Raw genomic sequence first — 23,675 nt, 5'->3', positions numbered from 1 at the left:
AAACTTGTTAGCCTCTAGCATTTGCTGTCCTACAAAGAGGACGTAAGGGCATTTACTTAGATGTGTTAAAAATGCTCCCTCTCATTATTCATAAAACAAGCGTTACAGTGATTTCAGACGCCCATTCCAGCACTAAGCCCTTGGAGCAGAGGTTGCTATTCAGCCTGGTGAGAAAGCATTCAAGCCTCAATTCTACTCTAAGCATTTTCCCCTCAGTTTTTCTAAGCTTAGTAGATTCCTGTGTAAGGGAGGTGAACTGCTGCAGCCGTGCTGGGGTGATCAGCCTTCACTGTAAGGGGCAGAGTCAAAGCTAGAAGCCCTTTAGAGCTGGTTAGTTTTATGAGTTCTTCTAGTACAACGCACTTTCATTCCTTACCCATAGCTGTCCACAACCAACTTTTAATTAAGAAGGCTACTGCTGTCACATTATCAGCTGAGAGTACAGTTAGTCTGGTGCCTGTCTTCAGTGAGGCCAGTTACCATCATCAGCACAGACTATTCCTCTCCCCCCCAGGGAAGATAGACTAAAGTTGAAATTTTCCACAGATTAAGCTCAAACAGTGGTTCTAGCTTACAAGAACAATGATAAAAATTAATCAATATACTGACATTACAGTTTAGTTCAAGAGCAGTTGATACAGACAGCTGGTAGAATCAACTTTATTTACAGAACGTTACTGGGAAAGTGTCAAGTTAAAAAAGTATGAAAACAATCTTACAAGGACAAGCTGGTGATTGCATGTTTTACACAGATTGTTTTAAGAACAACCACTAGAAGTATGGGTGACCCCCCCAACAGATTCCACATCGGAGAGTTCAGCTTGCTATTTCTGTACAACACTGTCTCTGCTGGACTGAAACAAACCCACCACAGCATGCTGGCAATTGTTATAATACAGTCAAGTGATTTTATTTTTTTTCTGCTGCTGGTTTTGCATTCAGTGAGACTGAAGAAAGAGCAAGTCTGTGAGAATTTTGGCTTTGCTTTCACCTTTTAAAAAAGAGCACAAGGGCCTAAGCTAGATAGAGGACATGACAGCAGTACTAGACTCAACACAAGTGAGAAAGTGAAGTGCGGAACCATGCAGTAGAAGGATGGAAGAAAACACTTAACTGTTGGGGAAAGTGAGACAGGCTTAAAAGGAACATAGTATTTTAAAACCAAATATACACAGTAAGATCACAAAACTACCCCATCCTCCCCCTTTCAAGCCACAGAACAAGACTCCAAAGGCAAGTTTCACAGTAGCTGCATCAGCAGATACACACCAGATTGAGGACAGTTCTTAGGCCTCCCTTCTGTAAACAGCACTGAAGGCAGTATAGAACACACCACAGCTATGACTGAGGAGTTGAAGGGTGAGGATTCAAAGGCTCCATTTTGATGACCTTTAGAAACTGGCTTGAAAGATTAAAACAAGGAAAATACTGCAGCTAAACAAGGACCAGCACCAGCCCTCTTGAAAGAGCTACGACCAATAGGTACCTACAGTCTCTATGGCAGACTGAAGATCTGGCTTTATCATTACCGTACCAGGTCCCATCTTCAAGGCTGTTTGAAGACTAAACAGTTCTCTCATTTGATAGCAAGAGTCACACACACAAGGAATCAGACCTTTGTTATACAGACAGCAAGATGTGGGCTTTTTACTTTGACACACGTGAGAGGGAGACCTAGAGCAGATGAGCAGCAAGAAAAGGCAAAGCAACTTTATCCTGTTCACTCACACTTAGGATATGCAACTTTAATCTTAAAGTCCCACACATACAATGGAGAAAGATCCAAACCATAGGCACAACTAAAGCTCAACTGTTACCAGCTACTCTTATGTACAGCTGTATAGATTCAAAAAGGCTATTCTATGTGTATATATACAAAAGATTGTTTATACACAAGTCTGTACACAAGGGTCTATACATTTAGTTTTCTGCAGGAGGAATCCATAGCTGCTACCTCTACACTAGAGAATATCAGCACTTCATTCACATATCTTACAAAAACAAAAAATAGACACTTCCAGGATTAAACTGGCTTTGTCTTGCATCTAAATTTCTTCAGGCTTCACTATTCAAGCCATAATGGATCCTTTAGTCTTGATGCAGACATGAGACCAGGACAGGTGCCATGTGCTTTAGTCTCTCAAAAAGAAATTTTGCACAGAGTGCTAAAAATAAAAGCCCCAAAAAACAAACAGAGGTGAAGTCCTGACTATGGACATTTTTATCCAGTCTAAACAAGCACAAGTGTCCCACCCAGTGGTCACTGTTCACTGCCGGTATTCCAGTTCATCTACACTGATGACTTTGGATGGCATGGAAGGGAGAGGCTGCTGCAAGACATCCGAACCAAACCACTTTGCAAGGCCAATGGGAGAGCCACTTCTCTGGCTAGGGCGATGGTCAAGCTGTGTGTGCCCATGAGATAATCCAGTCCGAGACAGCACATTCTGAGGTGTTGTCTGTGCACCAGCGGGTGATCCCTGTGCTCCACTGCCTGTGAAATGTAAAGCTATTAGAGGTGGAGCAGCATGTTCACCCAACACCGAGATTTGCCCAGAGCAATCACCTGACAAGGCTTTGCAAGCCAACTATGGCTTTTTACTCATTCCATTAGCCCTGGGAAATCCAGGCCCCACATGTTTATTCTCCTGTTAGTACTCCCGTAAGCTGTCTGACATTGCCAGTTCTGGACACAGTACCGTGCAGGTTTTAACTGGAAGACCAGCATCAAATTGCATTTTGAGATAGGTGGGTGGCCTCTCCCACCCAGCGAGGAAGGAAAGACCACACACATGCTGCAAAAAGCAGATCTGTCAACAGCAACATATATCTTGAAACCGAATCTTTCACTTGGACTTTCTTTTGTAGTGTAGTGATAGAACAAGGGGTAATGGTTTTAAACTGGAAGAGGGCAGATTCAGGAAAAATTCTTCCCTGTGAGGGTGGTGAGCCCCTGGCCCAGGTTGCCCAGAGAAGCTGTGGATGGCCCATCCCTGGAGGTGTCCAAGGCCAGGCTGGACGGGGCTTGGAGCAACCTGGGCTGGTGGGAGGTGTCCCTGCCCAGGGCAGGGGGTGGCACTGGATGGTCTTTAAGGTCCCTTCCAACTCTAACCATTCTATGATTCTTCTGGCATAAGAGCCTGCAGTGGCCAAAACCACTCTGATACCTACACAAGATTAGTGATTATGAAGATCTAAACTACCAAAATAGTTTCCTGTTAGCCCAGTATACTGACACAGGCCAACAAGTATAGTACTTGGAGCAGACTAGGCAGTGTTACAAAGCTCACAATCCTGTTTTAATTTCTAGCCTACCTGATCGCTGTAGTTGCTGTTGCATCATCGCTAGCTGCAAAGGTGTCCCAGAGCGTGGATTTAAGATGTGATGGCTGGCTGTTGGTAGTGGGTAAAAAGGTTGGCCAAGGATGGGAGCAGATATTCCCTGCAGGTGAGACAGGTCCACTCCAGGAGGAAGCATACCTGTTGAACAAGAGTGAGGAAACAGCTTCTTACCTAATAAGCATAAGGAACTTAAAGCAAAACTAACATTTGTATATTTAGATGGGTAGGAATTTATTGCCTGGTTTTAAAGGTAAGTTTTGATGTAGCAAACATTACCAGTAACGAGTATCAATCTGTGCTGTTTCTAACACAGTCTTACAGAGAACATGCATTAATTTACAGGAAAAAAGCATGGATTACCTGCTTGCAGTAGGGGAAGATGTTGCGGATGAACCCCCTGTGCCAGCATTCTCTGGACCAGTCCTGGATGCAGTTGATGAGCAGGTCGTACAATTGGTACATGGGGAACAAGGGGTACTTGATGAACAGGACGAAGAAAAGGGCCTCCTGGTACTGGGGAGGCCATTGTAGGAGTCTTTCTACCAGTTGATTTAGGCCTGTAGTCTTGCTCTTTGGTGCAACGATTTGCTTGGGTAAGAGGTGTGGAACATGCAGAGCGTTGCAGTGCAGGTAATTTGGTACCTAAGGTGGGCAAAGTTTCTTGATCTGCATTCTCCACAGAACTAGACAGTAGGTTATCTGTAGCTAGAATTGAATACAACTATTATAGTCCACAGCTAGAGATTGCATCTAATGAAAAATAACTGGATTTGACAGCTAGATTCCAGGACTAGCTGAACTGTAGTCATATGTATTTAATAGTAAGCATCTGTCTTTTCTGAATGCTTTTGGCCAAATTATTTCAAAACAGTAACAAGAGGGAATATGTTCCACAGAAATCCCTTGACAGTAAGTTTAAAGTTAGGTCAGAATGAGCAGTAACTCCACCTTTAGTTCTTATTTTTCCTTTTTCTTAGAAATTTTGAACTGGCAGCATAGTGAGTCAGTCCCAAAGGAGACAGGAGGTACAAGGGATCCTCCCTAGACAAGATTATAATTGGGAGTTGGAGTTGTGCCAGAAATGTAGACTGAAGTGGTTTTCCAGTTTAGATGTGTCTGGGGGTTAGCAGCAGCCTTTCATGTCTCCCATCTGCTTAGCAAGATTTGGAACACTAAAGCACCTCACAAAGCTACTTCCACAAACCATCTAGATCAGTTAGAGAAGGCCTAAAATATCTTAGAGTCATCTGCTACTAGTTGAGGTAGCAGCAATAGTTGGAAGTGCTAAAAGGAAAAAAAGTCAACTGTATAGTAGGAACTACAAGCTACTTCTGTAGTTACCAGTACTGAAATACAATGTCATGGCAATTAGGCACATTAGCCTTACTGGGTCAGGCAATTGTTACTGAGCATTTCCTTTTACTATCTACTTACATCAGAGTTAGGGTGACAAAATGCTTCCTTGAAGCTGCTACATTTAAAGACCTTAATTGGTCTCAGCTTTGATTGTTCAGTTAAGATGTCTCAAGAGGGCTATAAATTGCTTGTATCCAATTACTGGTGTAGAGCAATATGGAAGCATTATTGTTAATATGCTTGTTCATCAAGACCAGTTGCAAAGAAACAGTTTTGATCCAGGCCTCAGTGTCACTATTGCTCACAAACTGACAGAGGATAAGGAAAAATGTATTTAAACCCAGCGTTGCTGGAAGACTGCACCTGGACATGTATCCCCTCCATAGCTCTAACCCTTCCTCCCATTATAGGCTCATTTCTGCACCCTCCTCATCTCCACGAATCAGGAATGTCTAAAGTTAGCCTGGCATATTATGTGCTGAAGCTCTTTGATTCTATTGCATGTCTCTTGTGTGAGTTATTTTAAAGCCATTACAATACCTTCATTTGGCCTCTGATTTTCATCTTTACCATCGCTGACTTTCATTTTCCCAGAAACTGTCTCCTCTTTGCTTTTTTCTTTGCTCTCATACATCTTGCGAATCACCGAGGTAGGTGTAAAGGAAGGAGACAGCTGCAGAGAACACAGTAAGAAGCAACACCTTACTCAGGGCTGATTATCTAGGCCACACTATCTTAATTGTGGGTGGACACCAATTCTAGCACATCCTTTCCATTTAAAGCTCTTTTGAATTGGCCTCATTTCATAGCTTTATTCTATAGTTCAGGCACTTCTCTTTAGCTTTTGCAGAAGTCCAATACCTTTGTTAAAACGAACAGATGTTCTCAAAGTTAAATGTATCTTAACAGGCGTGAAACAAAACAGATGATCTGTATTTTAAATTACAGGTGTTTCCTCTTTGCTATTGGTTCAGAACAGCAGCTCAACAGGAGTTTCCACGGAGCCGCCTTATGTGTATTAATTCAGGGCTGACAGATCTGCAGAAAACTGTTGCCTCATTTGTATTTTTCTCCCACTCAAAGTTGCACAGCATCTGTGGAAACCGCTCGTTTGGTATACAAACAAAAGTACTTGTTTGATTTAGCAGCTGATAGCCTGCATTAGCCCTCAGCTGCAAGTATGTACTTGACTGATTAATTGGAAAATTTAGATCAAAGCAACATTCTACATAGTGCTGAAGGCAGTGAGGCAACAGCCTGGCTTTGAGATTTTTATTTTTTTCTCTCCAAAGTGATCCTGAAGCTCCTAGGTAACATTTTCAACTCCTAGACACTTAGGACGGTCAATTCATACCTAAAGACCAGTGTTCTCTGAAGTGGCTAATGGCTTTCAGCACTTGTCTTCTGAGAACTTAAGAACCAAAATACAAGGGCCTGAGTCTTCACACTTATCCTCCTTTGGTTTCAGAGGACCAGGTCAAGATATTAATGGTGCTTCTTCAGTTTTAGATAAGACAGTGATCAGAAAAGGGTGTTTTCCAAAGCAAAGACATTCAGTTAAGTATGAAGCGCAATTCATTCTCATGTCACATGGCCACTGATACAACATGACTATGATTAACTCCTCTATGGCCTCCCTTTTTGCCATTGATTACAATTGCTATAATCTAGTTACAGCAGACACTTTTATAGCTTCTCCTACAATCATTATACATTAGGTACTGACCATGCTAGTAATGGATGCTGTTGGAGCTGGAGAAGATGTATTCCCTCTGTGTCCTGGTGCAGGCGATTTAGTCACTCGCTGCTGCCTGTTAACAGACAGCGAGTTAGTAAGACGCAGCTCTTGGCACAGAACAGATGGCAGGACTGCCAAAAATACAAGCTTGAGTCACTAGTACCAGTATCTAGTGAAATACTCACGTTAAAGATCAGTTGACAGTGTACCCCGTAAATTTTGCAGTCAGATACTCACCTGTTTCTGTAGCCATCTCTGCTTTTGTCCATCTGTGGTTTACCAAAGCCATGCTGATAGAAGTTTGCAGCCTGTAGGGCTAAGTCATGTGGTAATGCTAGTCCCTCTAACGCAGCTTGCTGTATTTCCAAGGGACTCATCTGAAGTAGAGTCATATAAGAGAGACACAAATCAAAGCCTGTATTTGGTTGGGGTTTTTTAAGATACTGAAGATTTACCGCTATAGCTATAGTTTTCACAAAGCATCTGCCCTCCAACAGCCATCTGTTTTTTGACAGGCAATAGAAATTTCAAAAAAATCTTGTACTTGAGGTACTTTAAGATAGGTCCAATTGCAATGAGACTGTACTAAATTAGACTTTGCGTCCTCACACTCAGAGTGAACTTGATTAACATCTGAATGTAGCAGATAGGTATGTGTTTCCACAAGTTACTTCTAGACCACACAATATAAAGAGATGAATATACATTAAGCAAAAGGCATTTAATCTAACCTGTGCAGCAACTGGACTCATGGGCTTCCTTACACCTGGAAATGGATCACCAAGCAATTGCTGAGAACCTTGTCCAAAACCTAAAGAACATTCAACAGTTGTATTTAGAAGGACTAGCAGTTTCTTTCAATATATACAATATACACCCCTAAGCTAGACAATTCTACATGGAATTAAGGATTCCTTGTGAAGGCTTTCAGCTCATCACTTAAGTCTACACAGAGCTGTGTCTCTTCCTTGTCACCAGGCTGCAGAGCTGCAGGGAGGCTACTGGTAGTTTTTGCTATACGAACGGCCTAGTCGCCCCTGAAAATTGTCTTCATATACAGTAACTGAGCACATTACTCCACACCAGAATAAATTTGTGAGGTCTAGCTGATTCATCTCACACGTCTACATTTTCTGGAGATGAATTTAACATTAGAGACTAGTAAGTAAAAACGCATCTTGCACTCAAGAGGCAGACACTGACCTAGTTGCCCACCAACTGTCAGGAAGTTTTTAATCATTCTGTAAAGCACTCTTTAAAACAAACTCAAGTAATAAAAACGAAAAATCTAATTTGCAACCAGTCTCACCAATGGGTGAAGATATTCTATGGCGCAGGTAATCTGCGGAAGCAGCTCGAGTTGGAAACACAGGTGGAATAGGGGGAGAAGGTGCTCTTTGTGTCAGCAAAGAGGCTGCAGGTTCCAAACCACCTATCAGGCCACTTAAGACATTTGATGAAGCAGGTCTGGTGATGGGTGGACCAAGAAGTTCCTAAGAATAAGTAATGAAAAAGTGTTCAGAATCTGATCTATACAAACAAGCTCATTTTACTACACTACAGGCTACACTATTTATAGCAAGTTAGAGAGACAAGATGGGCTTGTGCAACTAGATATATCAATTCTGGATTGCCCTTAGAATTAGGCACTTTGCCACACTTCTCATTTTCAAGTTGTAATCATGGGAAATAGCATGAGAAGACAAATTCCTAAGTAAACTGAATTAGTGACTAGTTCTCTTTCCTCTATAGGGAGTCATGTCTGACTACAGATCTCTTAATTCCCTTAAATGTCATATTTTCAAATACTTTGGTTTTACTCAAAAGGAGGATGCCCTTTTTGCCCACATCCCCCACCCAGAAGTACCTGCAGAATATTCTTTGATAGAGGCTGGCCTGGCATCTCTGGAGGTGACATTAAGTGGCTCTCAAGACTCTGCTAAGAAAAGGAATACATTATAAATTAGACATAGATACAACAAGCATCAGACTCATTAAGAGACAAGCCACATCTGTCTCAGTGACAGAAATAGTTTCACCTGTTCTGTTAGAACCATAGTTTATGCATCAGCCAAATAAAATTCCAGCAAAGTTAAGGGCTGAGCTATCTCACAGATCTTCCCTTGCTAAGAAAACATCTAGTGATAGATTGCATACAGGTAGTGTAGTGTGCCTTAATCAAGTTTAAGATATATGAATTTATATAATTGTGTAAACTGGAGATGAAACGTTGGGCCAAGTGGTCAACAGACTATGCACAAACTGAAAAGTGTTTGTATATTAGAGAAATTATTTAAGATATTCTTCTATGCATCAAAATTACATGTCAATGTAAAGGGACAGCCAGAAATGAAAATTTCAATTTAAGTGTGAAATCAGTCTGCAAATTCTTTACAGGGCAAATTTACATTCTTCACTATCTTTTAGTGAAGTGGGATGAGGCTGAAAGTCCTTGGGTATAGTCTGGCAGGAAAAACAGATGCTTTAGACTTAGAAGTCTTTTATGGTGCCAGAAGTAGTTACTGATGTCTTCTGGGTCGAGCGTACTACTTAGGCAGTTAGTGGCAGGATGAAATTTCATACTACAATGTCTTCTGGTCTATAGCTTAGTATCATCTGTTGTTTAATATTAATCTTCCATCTAACAAGTATTCGGTTTAGTTTTATCGTAGTACAAATAATTTTAAAATCCGGGTTTAAAAATATTAGCTTGTGTGCTGACATACCTCTATTAAAACAAAAGTCACTAAAGCAAGGCATCTAAGCTTCAGGTGTCCGCTGTACCCACACTACAAGCATTTTAACAGAGTTGCCTTTTAATAGCAGCACTAAGGCAACCATTAAACTAACCCTAACAAGTCTTCCATAAAGAGTGGACTGATGATGTCTATTATATAGACACAGTACCTCTTCTACAGATGTATTTGTTTTTATTAAATAAGGTTCAGGCAGGATGAGTTCAAGTGTAGGAGAATCTTAGACACTAATCAAAATGTCCTCTATAGTAGAAGATTCAGCCTTTTCATCATGCAGAATCTTTTTTGGGGGTATTTATAGTCTTCAAGTCCAGATATTAATCAATCAGACTCGATATTCACATAGGCCCTCTTTCAACGTGGCAATTATTAGACTTCTCATAGTATCAGTTCTGGGTCCTTCAGAAACTTAACATGAAATCAAGCCTGTGAACTCTGAACTGAAAAAAGCCCCATTTCATTACTTTGCTTAGGGAAAAGTGACCTCCCTTACTTTCCCCTCCAGACAACAATATTCTATATGTAAGCCTATATTTAATATCACACTGCTGTATCCAGTCATGGCCACATGATAACATGGCATGTTATCAAAAGGATCACGTAAGGGGTTTCCAGTTTATAACCCACGTCTTAGCACAGTTCAGAAGAGCCAGGTCTCTGCTACTTACATTGACTTTGGGCTGTGAAGGGAGAGTCCCACTTGCCTTCATACTGCTGACTAGTTTGTTAAATGCAGTCATATCTCCATCTTTCTTGAGCTGTCTGGAGCCAGTGACATTCAATGCTTCCTCCATTTGCTCAGCCATAAACGGAGTAGCAATTTTCCCCTCCTGATCCACTTTCAGGCCTTTTAGCCCAGCTTCGACTTCTTCCACTGAAAGTACAACTCCTGAATGTGCTGAGAAAAAACAGAGAAATAGTGGTAAACTATGGCGCTCTCTTTACAAGCAAGTTAATAATTCTTGTGAAGGTGTTGAATACAAGTTGTTTGAAAACAAGGAACAGCCAAAAGCTTATCTTCTGATATTCATACTAGCTGTCAAACCATGTTCGAGCTGTGTTTAGACTGATATTTTAATATCCAAATTAGGAGTATTGCCATGCGTAAATACAGGCATGTAAGGCATGAAACCTGTTAAGGTTTCAGCTGTTAAGTTCTCACTAGCTTTCCTTTATCCTGCAAGACATGTTACACTGAGTTTGTTCTCTTTCAATTAGGAAGGTTACATTTATCTTATACTCCAGGAGACCAGATGGTCTTAATGCCACAGTGTAAGCAATGTCAAATTGTCTGAAGCTATCTAAGTAGAGAAAATACATACCTGGAAAACTTAGATACTTTGGAAACTCAGTTACACACTTAGTTTGGTGTGCATAAAGCTTGAAGTAGATTTTTTGCTCAGAAATTAAAGACACTACAGAAAGATTTCACTGCATAACCAGAATAAGGTACAAGTGTTATTAAGCAGTACTTTTTTCCTCTGTATGCATGTATAAATATCCATCAGTGCCCAACAGCAAGGCTAGATGTGCTTTACAGACCAGCTAAAACACACCACGAGGTATGACGCCTTAAGAGAAAAGGAAGAAGAGACAGGAGCATGCCATGGGTTGCTGTAGCAGACGTTGGCCCAGAGAAATAAGATTTACTGGAAATTTGGGCAAGAAGGTGGAGAAAAGAAACAATGATGCAGACATGCAGTATGGAACATGAAGAAGAATATGATGCTGGTGGAGAGGAATTGACCTGAAGACTCCACAACACTTGCAGAATTGTACAGCATTTTATGGGAATACAGAACCCACATCAGGTACTTCTGAGTGAATGGAAGCTTCCTCACAATTTCTTGTTCCTTCATCCTTTGTTTGTGAGGATCAAGGTTTAAAAGCTTTTAGTAGGAAAGTCAGACTAAGCAGAACACAGAAAAGACTTGTAGTTCTATTTAAGCCAAATTTAGAAAAAGTTCTCCACATGTTAGCCGATACTTCCCGCTCCCAGTCTGGATGCTTAAGACTATTTGCAGTGCTTGGATGCTTTCCTCCCTAGCTGCTTCACGCAAGTCACAGGGTAGCATTACTTTTTGTTCAGTCCAGTTTACATGGCAATACATGCTGCTTGCCAAAATGAGACCTTGAGACTTCAAAGAACACATGCATTTCGTACCCTCCATGCACACTACGGGCCCAAACATGCAAATCCCTAACTTGGAGGTTCACATTAAGTTAAGTCAGCCCTGAACTCTGTTTAGAACAGCTGATGCTAGCAAAAGCAAATTCCAACAGAGTAAGTTCCCTGGAATCCTGTGATTCTAGCCAAGACAAACTTGTTCCTATGTTTTAGCTCTATGTTAATTATTTAATTAATGCACTGAACAGTAAGCACAGACCACTGTGCTTCAAGTGCCAGCAACAGCCTCGAGAAGTTCAAGTGTACAGTATGCACTTGGAAAAAACTGACGTCCTCAAGCCACTGTTCATCTTTTTAGATGCTGATACTTAATGGATCAATGCGATCCATTACAGATGCTTGCAAGAATGACTTACATTAAGTTTTTAGTAAAGGCAGAGTTTAAATGCCACAGTTTCAGAGCTGACATTACCAGTCTCCAGTATGGAAAACTTATGTAAATGACAGACAAAGGTGGAAACTCTGATCAAGACTTGCATCATATTAACTTATGATTATTACTGGCCAGTGAAGCAGTCTGATAGAGTCCTGATGTCATCCTGTGATTAGGATGAAAAGAATCAGCGATGATATTTATACAACTGAGATCTGTTGAGTATTGGGTTTTCTATAGTGTAAGTAAACCTATAATACTTCCTACTCCTGGACTTAGCAGTTGAGGCTTCCAGAATACCAAGCCTCTTGCCTTGAGATACTGCATCACAAGAACTCAACAATATCTGAAGAGGCACTTACTGCTCTCTCTAAGCTTTTCCTTGTTGGCAGAAAGACTTGAGAGAAGAGGTTTTAAGTCCACTTTGGCTTTCTGTAGCATTTCTAGGATGTCCACTTTGTTTTCAGAGTGGTCTTCCAATGGAATGGGAGCAAAGTAGTTTCCAGAGTTCTGGCCAGGGGAGAGAATGGCTTGCTCTAGACCTGAAACAGCAAAACCAGGAGCACTGCGACATCAGTTTACCAACCCAATGTCTCAAGATGACCATACACTGGTAACCAACTTCAATATGTCACTGAAAAGTTACGACTCACACCCCTTGCCCAAGATCAGCTGGAAAGTTATCAGAACCATGACACGAACACTTATAAAATAAGAACTTACAGCTGCTTACTCTAAGAGCTTCCAAAAGAATGTGAAGTGCTTAAACTGCGGGAGAATTCACTATCCTAAAGCTTATCTGCCATGTTCTTATTGAACAAGTAGGAAGGAACATGGAAGGAGGCTATCTGACCCTGCATTGTCCTGTAGCCTTCTTACCTGCTAGCCTCTCCAGTTCCTCATGTGGTGTAGATCGCAAGCTGCTTGACCGACTTCCAGAACGACTGGGATTAGAAAACCACCTGCTGAACCTGCTGGCAGACACTGAGCCTTCCCCCAGCACATCTTCTATCATCTAGATTTTGGGGAAAAAAAAAAGATCACCTTAACAGAAGAAAGATCAGTAACATCTTTGAGAAATTTACTGGGCAATCAAGATTCCAAGATTCTTCTGCTACAGACAACTATATGCTGTTCCTAGAGTTCAGAAGCTTTGAACAGCTTTTTTTTCTTCCAATATGACAGCATTTGTGTAGTCAGTTAGCATAACCCATCAAACATCTTTTATTTATACCAAATATTTGTTCAGAGTAAAACCATAACTGAAACAGCATAATCAGAGCACCCAAAGTCCATTAACTATGCCATTTTAAAGTGGATGTACCAAAAAAAAAAAGAGAAGCATTTGCCACAAGAATTAAAACAAATTGTAACTAGCAATTTTGACAGCCAGACAGCTCAAGGCTGGTCCCTATCACTGTACAGAGAGAGTACTCTGATCTGTTGTGTTTTCTGCAATCATGATTCAATTTAGTTACAGCACTGGCCAAGGACAGTGCCTGGAATGAAGTGCAGGGACTACTCCCTGACTTTTGAGCATCCCACAAGAGCTGGGGGAGGGGGACAGTAGCTAAGGGCTACTTGCTTGCGCTTCACATGCTGACCCATTCTGGGACTAAGAGGAGGGTTGCATTCTTTAAGCCAACCCCTGCACCATCAGCAGGGTACTGTCAGCTAGCACCTTCTCCCTCCAGACAGAACTGAGGTCACTGCGCAGTATGTCATAGACTTATTCTGTCAGAAGTCACTACAGTTTATAGCAACTGTTTACTTCTTTGCTAATCACTACGATGCACTGTTTTTGAAATGCTTACAAAATTTAACTCAAACTAAAGCTCTTCTATCTTGCAAGACAGCATCCAGTTAAAAGCCTGGTCAATAGGCACAGATACCGCTTCCCCACGCAGCACGTTCACTTTTAGACAAAATAAGAACAGTTCCATTCTGCCAGAAAAGCTATTTTATCTGAAACAAAGAGCACTCAACACTATTTATAACAGCAAAACCAAGATAGTATTGATCCACTTGGTTCTGAATGTTTCAATCTAACATGTCAGAAGAATTAAGACAGTCATATAAGAAATATACAAGTCTACTATAACACTTGTCACAGACTTATCACCAATACAAAGAAAAAATATTACAACATGCTCTGGCTAGTCTGAAACTCACTTTAGTGGGCAGATATTTTAATCTGTCACAAAAGTTTCATCAGCAGATATTTCATAACTTGCTAATTCCCTGCTTTTAAAGGGTGTCACCATCTTGCAGATACGCTGCGAATCAGATTGTCAAGTCTGAAGACACATCATTTACCTCTTCTACAGGGAGAACAAACTCTCCACTATGTATTTGTCGAATTACTGCCACCATATGATAAGCCTTTTTTAATGCAAGCAGATTTTCCACATTAAAGGTTAGGTCAGGATTCTATTTTTTAAACCCTAATGTTTCTAAACTGTATATCAGGTCTGTTCCTTTGCTGTCAGAATATGTTTCTTTTAAAAAAAAACATTTACCTTTTCACAGCACTAAGCCTCAAATTCTATCTACTAATCAGTTCTACCATCTAGAATAGTCAAGAGTAGCTTTTCTTCCTACTGATGGAGGTCAGAATAGAAACATCAGCAGTTTACGCATTAGGCCTGTGCTTAGTCAGTGCTTGCTGGACCTGCTCACCCCTTCTTGTTGTGAAGGGGAAAAAGCACGCTAAGATACAGACCAGTAATAGCTTTCAGAACAAAAACATTGAGCACCAACCATCCACTACTACCTCTAGAGATCAGATGTTCAAGAACTGTACACTACCAACAGAAGTATCAGAATCCCCATCAAATCACAGCTGGAGGTAAGAATCCATTATTGAAAGAAACACGGCACAAGTGTCAGTCTTTTTTCTCACAGCCTTGTTACTAGCTCCTAAGTTACAGTAGCACCCCACGTATGACTTGGGCTACACAGAGTATCTCCTAGTCACATCAATAACATTGTTTAAGCATGCTTTTAACTGAATTAGTACGCTATGTTTGTTTTTCCAACTCAGTAGTAGTGAAAAAATGAATTAACCACCATACAGAGGTTTAAGTAATAAAGATTCAAACCCTCTCGGACATATATCCTTTCAGTCCCATTACTGGTATTAGTAACAACGCAACTATATATTCATCAGACATCTCCAGGCTTACTGCCTTCCAGGAAGCTTCCATAAAATAACAATTTGCTGTGATTCCCACACTTAGCTGCAAAAGGTTGTTTTTTTCAGCTATACTAAATTTTTTTTTTTTTTACAGTCAATCTTCTCTGAGCACTTCTGTAATACTTCCAAAGAAGATCTATTAAAGATGCTGATTTTGAGTGTTCAGTAGTGATCAAAAGAAAGGAAAAATAATCAGCAAGTTTGCCTCATATGCTTTACCTGGAGATGGAACCAGTCCCAGGGATAACACTTTAGAATTAACATCCTAACACTCCAAAGGTAAATCTCTGCAAATGCATCTAAGACTTGCATACTGTATAAAGCAACTTGCCCAAAGCAAGAAGTTTTAGCTTTCACTGAATGCAGCAGCAAAAATGCTTCTCATTAATACAACCGGTATTAAAAAAAAAAACACAAAACCAAACACCTCACCGAAGCCAGGCCAGGAACACTTTTATCCAAGTTAAAGAACTCATTGAAGTCAAACTCTCCTGGAGCTGGTTCTTGTAAGACTGCTTCCCTAGGAACTTCTTGATCTGCTGGAGTTTCATTGGCAAGGACAGTTTGCACTTCATCCTCTTCTGCCACTCCACCATTGCATTCTATCCCTTAAAAAGAAAACAGAGTGATCGCTGAGTCACTGAACTGGGCTATTTCCTGTAGGAACAGTGCCTAACGATCAATGCATTTGCCTAGGAATTAGCAGCACAGGACCAAAGCAATCTAGCCATCCATGTGATATTTCATCAGTTATATTGTGCTGGGTACAGTCTGCTGCGAGAGGAACTAGGACCCACTAGAACTCTAGCACAGAGCTTCTAGTCTGTAATTAAGACTATCTGCCTCACGGAAAATAAGAATTGCCATCGAATCATGCATAAACAACTGCCTCCTGATCAATCCAGGAAGTACCCAGAACAGGTCAGATGTGTCACTATAAGCAGACAGAGCTGTTAAAGTAAGTTAACAGCTGTTGCTGCTTTTTCCATCAAGAATGCTTTGGCAGCTCCTGCTTTTTTCCTAGATGCCCTAGAGAACAGAAAATAAAGCTAGTACTTGACATAAGTTTTCTTAATATTGTCAAGATATGAAAAACATTGCTCCTACTCCTCCATCAGGAGCAAAGTATGTGTCATGTCAAAGACTTACCAAGCTTGCATAGGTGCTGCAAAAAATCTGTGATGACTACAAACCTCATATGCTTGAAACTGTACTACACTTCAGTTAAATGAATACACAACTAAACCTGAACTCTTCAGGTTTATGCTGTCCACCTGCAGAATTTCTAGTATTCAGAAGCCATTTTCTCTCTGGCCCCAGAGAAGTTTATACTACAGCTTTTGCAGTGGTAATAACAGTAAACTTGAAGTCCAATGACTGTAGACAAATTCAGTCTCCAAATTCAGCTTGAAGCTGTATTACTGCCACCTCTATGTCCAAATCAGTGTTCCTAATGCTTGTATTACTACAAGGAAAAAAAAGTATTTCAATTACCTTAGAGCATTAGCTTACCTAAAACCAAGCCTTTAGCAACCAGCAGGATATAGAAGTGGACAAGACCCTTTTAATAACCTACAAATTACCAATATCATCCAACATCCATACAAGTTTTCGGTGTTTTTTTTTCCAGCCTCTCAGTCCTACCTTTAAGTGGTAAAATACTATTTTTCCAAAAGAAAGGCATTTGCAGAGTCTGAAATATCAGCCATGGGCTTTACATCTTGTGCTTCAGGATTAGCAAAAGCTACGCAAGTTTAAGACTAAAGACTGATAAACTGCACTATTCTTTACAGTTGCCTGGATCTAGGACAAGCACCTACATATCCAGCAATATGCCACATTAGAAGACAAGGAAAGTTTGTCAAATTTGCCATTACCTTCTTTTAGTGAGGCTGTACGTCGCCGTGTACGTTTTCTCCCTTTGTGATCTTCCTCCAAAATTTTATCATCAAAGCCTGTGAGCTCAATGGTTTCAGACTGACTTGTAGGACCAGCAGAGAACCACTCAGGTTCCTCCTCAGTGTAAGAGTCATTCCTTCTTCGCTCCCCAAAGACACGTTTGCTGTCACCAAATTCCCTCTGAAGTGGAATATTAAAAATGTTAACCATTAAATGCTGTTTCATAAGATTCCCCCCTGACTTCCAAGGGAAACTTCAGTCTTTTCACACCAGTTACAGATTAGGGTTTTTTTTTTTTAAGCTTTAAATGCAAGCTCAGCATGGCTCAGTAAGCTTTTACATTTTAAAAACTTCACAGTTTAATTTCTGCCTTATTACACTGAAGGCTATTGGTCTGCAAGTGCCTGTATGAACTCAGTTTTGTATCCTGAGAGGTAGGCTAGCAGTTCCTCTTTTTTTTTAAATGCCTGAAAGCATGGAAAGCTTCCATCTGCTGAGGTTAAAGACTACACTTGCTGACAACTGCTAGGTCAAGAATTATGAACAAACTATTAGACTTTTGAATACCTTGCTATTAAGTCTACCACAGGAGAGGTTTCTAAGATACACAGTATTAGATGTATCCTAGTCCATCTGTCAGAAGGACTGAAAACTTCTGAAGTTTTTGAAGCATCAAGTACTTGCCCTTTAAACCATAAAGGTGCTTCTGAGAAGAAATAGCCTACTTGCATAGAACACTCAACTACTGTATGCAGTTAACATGCCCTGCTGCTTTTAGTGCAAAGCATCCAAAACCTGATCTAATAAGCAATCAGAAAAAGAACAAACCCTGAAGCGTTTGTCTTTGTAGTCCCTCTCACGATCTCGGTCTCTTGCATCTCTGGAATCACGTATGTCTTTTTCACCACCCCGGTGGTCTTTATCAAAGTTACGAGAAGAGATAATTCTTCCACTTCCAATCCTACGGCCACCAATAACACGGACACCATCATTCTCCTTTTCTAACGGGCTCCCTGCTCGACGTGAGCTAACAGCTGCAGTTACATGACAGCCACCTCCAAAGCTTCGCCTTTGTGGACTTAAGACTACATCCAAGTCATCTTCTTTCACTCGCTCTCTTGGATCTGCAAATCAAGGATCACAAAAAAAGCATTGAATTTAATATATTAGTAAATATGAGCTAATTATTTGTATAATAGTCTTCTGTTCCACAGCCTTGCAGTTATCCCAGAACTTTTTGAAGGAAAACACTCACAATTTATTTTTGCAAAGCTAATCTAGCTGAGGCCACAGGAAATGCAGAGAAAAAAAATGAAATTCACAGTTGGATATTGAGGAATCATTGCTGTCTCCTAGGAAGTACCTGCTTTCCCACAACAGACCTTCTAAGTACTAAGTCTTGAATTGCAGGGAAATTGTCCCCCTGCACTTGCAGTATTGCCTATGTATTTACTATTATAGAACAAGAACAATAGGATGTAACAACTGACTGCTATCTAAGTTTGTCCTTAGATAAGTTACCAGAATACCAGACACTAGACTATAGTGGGAGCAACCAAGATTTCCTTGACACTTATTTTATGCAAACAATTTTCAGAGACTTTGTTTAGTCTCATTTGTGTCATCCCAAAGGAAAGGTTTTGCCAACACCCTCTGTTCAGTTTTGCATCTTGTGCTACAAGGATGCACTTACCTACTATCCTACGCATAAGAGAAGTCCGATCTGAATCCAAATCTTTTTTAAAGCTTTCCACTGGTGAAGTTCTTCCTGAACTCGGATATAAAGATGCATGCCACTTCTCTGGATCCCAGACACCATCACTATGAAAATAAAATTGCAGGTTAGTTTACTACTTGTAGTCTAATAAACAATTCATAGTACTACTGCTGAAAACCTAGAATTCACTGACTAGCAACCTGTACAAGTGAAACATCTCCCATACCCAACTTTTAAATCTTTGCCTTATTTCACTTCATTACCTCATATGTGGTATTCTCCATTCCTTCTATAAGAGTAAGGAAGTATACGCAGCATCAGATTATAAAAGGGACAAATATGGACACATTGTCCCACTAGTTATTGGTGAAATTTGCCTGGTACACTGAAAAAAGCTCAAGTAGCTCAAATGTCACTGTTCTCAGGCATTCAGAAGATTTTTACCTCAATCTCACGCTTATTGGACAATAAATTACTCTCAATATTAAAGATACTGCTGTTTAGCAAATGTACAAACACAAGCCAAGAACTCTCAACTTCATTGTTAAATGATGTACGCTCCACTGTCAACTTGGGAGAATAATCCATCAAGCAAACCAGCCTGTTCCAACCTGACCTAGTCAGTCTGTGCTATACAGCCATTGATCATCTTGATAGTTTTTCCTGCACAAGACTTGTGTTGTGTGAAGTTATTTCGTGCTGGATCTCACATTATCATCTTTGTTCTAAGCACAACATCCCCAGCTAGAGTACTAAGCCTTTCCTGGTAGATTAGTACTTCTGAAAACACTGTCATACACTAAACTCTGGAGCACTTATATCTTGCATCAACATAAATGCACTTTGTAGCAAAGAATTTTTTTAATTTAAACTTTTATTTTAAAAGAAATATATATAGGTCTTGTATAATCAAGAAAATACCTGTCATATTTTTCAGAAAGACAAGAAGGTCTTTGCTTAGAGTAGGGACGCTCTTTAATATCCAGCAGTTCCTCCTAGAAAAAGGAAGAAGTTAGTTCTCACCTAGACAAGATTCGAGTGACCCAAAATATCTATTCCAGACTGCCCGTTCAATTTAATGTTTTAATTTGACAATCCAAGTTTCCCAATATGTTTTTTCATTTCCTGTGAAATACTGCAGTGAGAAGTTGACATTGGACAGCAAGTTTATTTTTCAGTTCTTCTACCAGTGGCCACGGAGCAAACACTTATCTGAAGCACTAAGCCTTACTAGGTCAGGTTCAGTCCTCATTAACACTTGAAAGGCTGTTCATATCATACACATTTACCTATTCACTTCCCTGGACAGTTCAACTTATAAGCAAGACAGGCATCATTGATACTAGAGCTAGTAAGTTCTCAATATAGAATCAAAATTGCTATGTTTAGTGCTATATAAGATTCAGCAGGTTAAAAAAGCATTACCACAGTACCAGTTACTAATGTAGATCTGGACATTCCAGACAAGCTTGCCATTTCTGACCACCACCAATTCCAAGACATCTAATGTACATTATACAGTTATCCACTCCACCCAACACCAAATCAATGCTGAGTGATTACTTCTGTTTTCCCACTTTCTACCAGCTTTCAAATACAGTGTTTAGTTTACTGTTGCACATCCCTGTGCAGTTAGTCATTTGAGACAGACTAGTAATAAATCTAGTCTCACTGCAGTTTGCTGCATTTAAGAGGCATTATTAATGGTGTGATCAACAGCACTTTGCATCATCATTAACCTGTCTGCAGATAAGATGCACATTTCTAATTAAACTTAATCATTCTCCCTAGATTACCTGTCTTCAATCTGCCTCACTCCCAACTGTACTGAACTGATTCAGAACTGTGCAAAAATCAGCAGGCAGCTGGAAGGATAAAGAAATCCTAACAGCAGACACCACACTGAAGACAGAAGTCTCTTTACCTTTCCCTCTCCCAAGAATACAATAGCTTCTAGAGCTTTTACATCATTATCCCCATGTGATTAAAATCAGTTCATTAGCTATGTCAGCTTGATACTTGAAAGTTTCCAGATGACAGCTTGGTAGCCAGACAAAACCTTAATATGCACACACACATACATACATATCCAAGCATCAAAAAGAGTTCCATTAAAGGGAGGGAGACTGGCCTCTCTGCCCACAGCTTCCTAAAATAAACCTTGATCTATGAGAAACATCAGTGCTGTAACACTATCATGGCCTGATGCAGATATCACAAGTATTAACAGCACTGTCCATCACCAGACTTGAAATTGACTATTTTGTTGGCCACGAGAGGGAGTCCATAGACTCTCAATCAGATCCTATTGCAATTCTTCCATTGAAGTGAGGAAAATTTGAATTGTTTCTTGGCTTTCACTCATTAGCTGTGCACCCTTGGAGCAACTGCTTCCAACAAACTAGAAAAGACACAGCTTAGACTACATAACACTCTCATAAGAGAGGACATTAACACTGGCACTTCCAGAGTATGTTTTGGGGTGTTTTTTTTTTGTTGTTGGTTTTTTTTTTCTTTTTTAATTCACACATTGGTACTTGCATGGGGGAAAAGTGTGTTTAGCTGTTATTAAATAGTTTAATTCAAATAGTTTAGAAGGATTCACAATATGAGCCAATTATTTTCCTACTCATAGGACATGAATATAAACTGTTAAAAGGAAACTACTCCCCTGTCCAAATCAGCAGCACATGTCCTGAAACAGTGTTCCTCCCATCCCTAATTAGCAGGAAATTGGATCATGTGAAAATGGCTTACAATATTGATTACATGAGCACCTTAAAACAACTATATTTCAGATGCTGCTTCTAAAAAACACAACAAACATATAATGCAAGATATTTTAACAGATTGATTTCTGGTGTTTCTTGAATTTACACTTCTTGGGAAACAACAGATAAACAAGACTAGATGCCCTCTGGCACTAGTTCTGCAACATTATCCTGATCAGAAAATATAGGTACTGAATTAAGAAAACTGAAGCTACAAATGCACCAGCTTCAGTGTCCAGCTACCCCCAGCACTAGCTGAATACTGCCCCAAAGAGCAAGCAGAATTTGAGGCTGCATCCAGTTACTATTCTTGAGAGGAGCTGGGTGAGACTGAGCAAGTTGAGATACTGCTTTTCCCGCAGTGAAAGTTTAGAGGCAGCTCCTCTCCTTCACTTTATAGTTAATTGAATAACAAGGTCTGAACAATAGTATATTTTGCATCTTAGAAGGTTAAGTGTACATCTTTCCTAAAAAGACAGAGATAGTTAGAAAGCCGTACTACTCCCATGTAAGTTTTGCCAATTATGAAGTACTCAGTTTATTGTTGATGTCTAGTGGAAACAAGCTAGCCCTACTATCTCAACAGAACAGAGACACAATGATAATATTTTTTTTCTTTTAAAAAATAACCTACTCAGAAGCTAACAGTTCAGAATTCCTCAAGTAAGATAACAGAGTCAACAACAGCACATTGTCTCACTCTGTTCCACACTTCAGGCCATTTGTTGCAAAGTATCTTAATAGATTTCCACAAAGTAATGACCACCTGTTCCCACAGCTTTCAGTAATGGGAAAATCAGCCACCACTAAAGACTTTTTCTAAAAGCACATTTCAGGAGTGACACCAAAACCCCAAACAAGCTTTGAACCTTAAACCCCACAATATATCAAACTCACTTAGTATTGAAAGAATCTTTATTTGCAAGTTATTCAGTTAGTGTTCTTCCACTCATGCATATATTTAGGTATCACAGCTAAACAAAAGCACCTGTGTTAAAGTTTTAACACCAAGCATTGGTTGGATTCAAAAGTGCTAAGGGTTCCAGCACCCAAATATGAGCAATTCTATATTTATGAAAGGCATCTTAGTAAACACATTAAGATCCTGATAAGATCTTGTGTGCTGCACGTTCCAAGGAAGTGGCATCTACTATAAGGAAACATTTTGGTCAACTTCTTAAAGGAGCAATACTGAAATTAGAACTAGAACTATGAAGTGCGAGTGCTTGAGAAAGCTGGTAGAACAACATACTTCAGTCTACCATAATCTCTCCATCATATGCTGTGAGGCACTCAGATATTGAAATAATGTGGTGGGAATGAAGGGTATATCAGGGACAGGACTGCTCAGCTACATCACATTTAACAAGTTGCTCACTGTACAGCCCCTTGCCAATCCTAATCCAGGCAAAGGCTTTCCAGCCTTCACCTCACTGCTTCCCTCTGACAGAGGCCTCCAGTTCCCGCGACCAACACCTCCACACACAACTTTTACAGGAAAGTGGGGAGAGCGCTAACCTTTGTGTAACGATGTGGGTATTTTGTAGGAATCCTGTTCGACTCCAGGAAAGCATCACCGTTTTCAGTTTCTGTTACGCCTCCTCTTTTATCCATGGCTACCTCAAAGCCTTTGACCACGGACCTAATTAAAACAAAGCCAAGCCGTCAGATTTTGAGAAGTGGATTTATAGCGGGTGTGTTCTCCTTCCAGCCTAGGGAGTATTTAGCGCTGGGACACAGCGGGGAAGAGACGCGTTCCCCAACGCCGCCTTTTTTCCAGCGCGCCCCGCTCCAGCCAGGCGGCCCCGGCTGAGGGTCGGTCCCCCGCCCCTTAGCACAAAGGCCCCCCCGGACATGGCCGGATGAACAGCCGGCGACCCTCAGGGCCGCGGGATGAGGGGGGAGCGGGGCCGCTGGGACAGCCCCCCCGCGGCGCCGGGCGCGGACGGCCGCCACTCAGGGGGGCGGCAGGGGCCCCGTCCCAAAGCACCGTCGGGGCAGGTGACTCAGCGGATCCTCACCTGAGCCGGCCCCCACCCCGGCCCCCCCAGCCCCGCGTACTCACCGCGCCGGCGGCGGGTCTCCTGACGGCGCTCCGCTCCGCTGAAGGCCTTACCGCCGCCCGCGGCGTTTCCTGCTCCCGGCCACCGGCTCCGCTCGGCCCCCCCCTCCCCCGCTGCCGGTGCCCCGCACCACACTCCCCCTCCCTCCCTTTCCCGCCGCGCCACACGCGCACCGGGCCGGCGCCGTCCCCCGCCCGCCTCCGGCCCCCTCCGCGCTCGGCTGGCGCGCCCGCTCTCCGATCCTGCCCGACTCTGTCTCTCCTCAGCCGCCGTAAC

The 23,675-nt window shown here is 41.2% G+C and overlaps 1 protein-coding gene across 6 annotated transcripts; it reads right to left on the bottom strand.

Annotated features, from left to right (window-relative positions):
• Nucleotides 1-644: 644 nt before the first annotated feature.
• On the bottom strand, nt 645-23,659 carry EIF4ENIF1 (eukaryotic translation initiation factor 4E nuclear import factor 1). 6 transcript variants are annotated; one of them, XM_054219478.1, is made up of 19 exons: nt 23,573-23,659; nt 22,855-22,978; nt 19,487-19,560; nt 18,542-18,669; nt 17,677-17,972; nt 16,827-17,028; nt 15,382-15,557; nt 12,633-12,768; nt 12,116-12,295; nt 9,861-10,090; nt 8,304-8,375; nt 7,746-7,929; nt 7,168-7,247; nt 6,674-6,813; nt 6,425-6,509; nt 5,239-5,371; nt 3,703-4,047; nt 3,316-3,480; nt 645-2,494 (listed from the first exon to the last, which is right to left on the bottom strand). In XM_054219478.1, the coding sequence occupies exons 2-19, from the start codon at nt 22,948-22,950 to the stop codon at nt 2,268-2,270; spliced, it is 2,949 nt and encodes a 982-aa protein (XP_054075453.1). In that variant the 5' UTR covers nt 22,951-22,978; nt 23,573-23,659; the 3' UTR covers nt 645-2,267. The 6 variants fall into 6 exon arrangements, with proteins under 6 accessions (XP_054075453.1, XP_054075452.1, XP_054075455.1 ...); XM_054219477.1 differs by lacking the exon at nt 23,573-23,659 and adding an exon at nt 23,402-23,518; XM_054219480.1 differs by lacking the exon at nt 23,573-23,659 and adding an exon at nt 23,402-23,500 and having other exon boundaries at nt 8,304-8,372.
• Nucleotides 23,660-23,675: the final 16 nt, after the last annotated feature.

Source organism: Rissa tridactyla, chromosome 13 (assembly GCF_028500815.1).
Source record: "Rissa tridactyla isolate bRisTri1 chromosome 13, bRisTri1.patW.cur.20221130, whole genome shotgun sequence".
In the NCBI taxonomy this organism is placed as follows: domain Eukaryota; kingdom Metazoa; phylum Chordata; class Aves; order Charadriiformes; family Laridae; genus Rissa; species Rissa tridactyla.
This window is presented reverse-complemented; position numbering and strand designations above follow the sequence as displayed.

What these genes read in the sequence shown, in the direction of transcription:
- EIF4ENIF1 (XM_054219478.1), bottom strand. Translation starts at nt 22,950, where the DNA reads ATGGATAAAAGAGGAGGCGTAACAGAAACTGAAAACGGTGATGCTTTC. An exon ending in ACAAAGACAAACGCTTCAGG is followed by an intron (nt 17,029 to 17,676) that starts GTTTGTTCTTTT and finishes ATTCCACTTCAG; the next exon opens with AGGGAATTTGGTGACAGCAA. An exon ending in AGAGATGGCTACAGAAACAG is followed by an intron (nt 6,510 to 6,673) that starts GTGAGTATCTGA and finishes GTCTGTTAACAG; the next exon opens with GCAGCAGCGAGTGACTAAAT.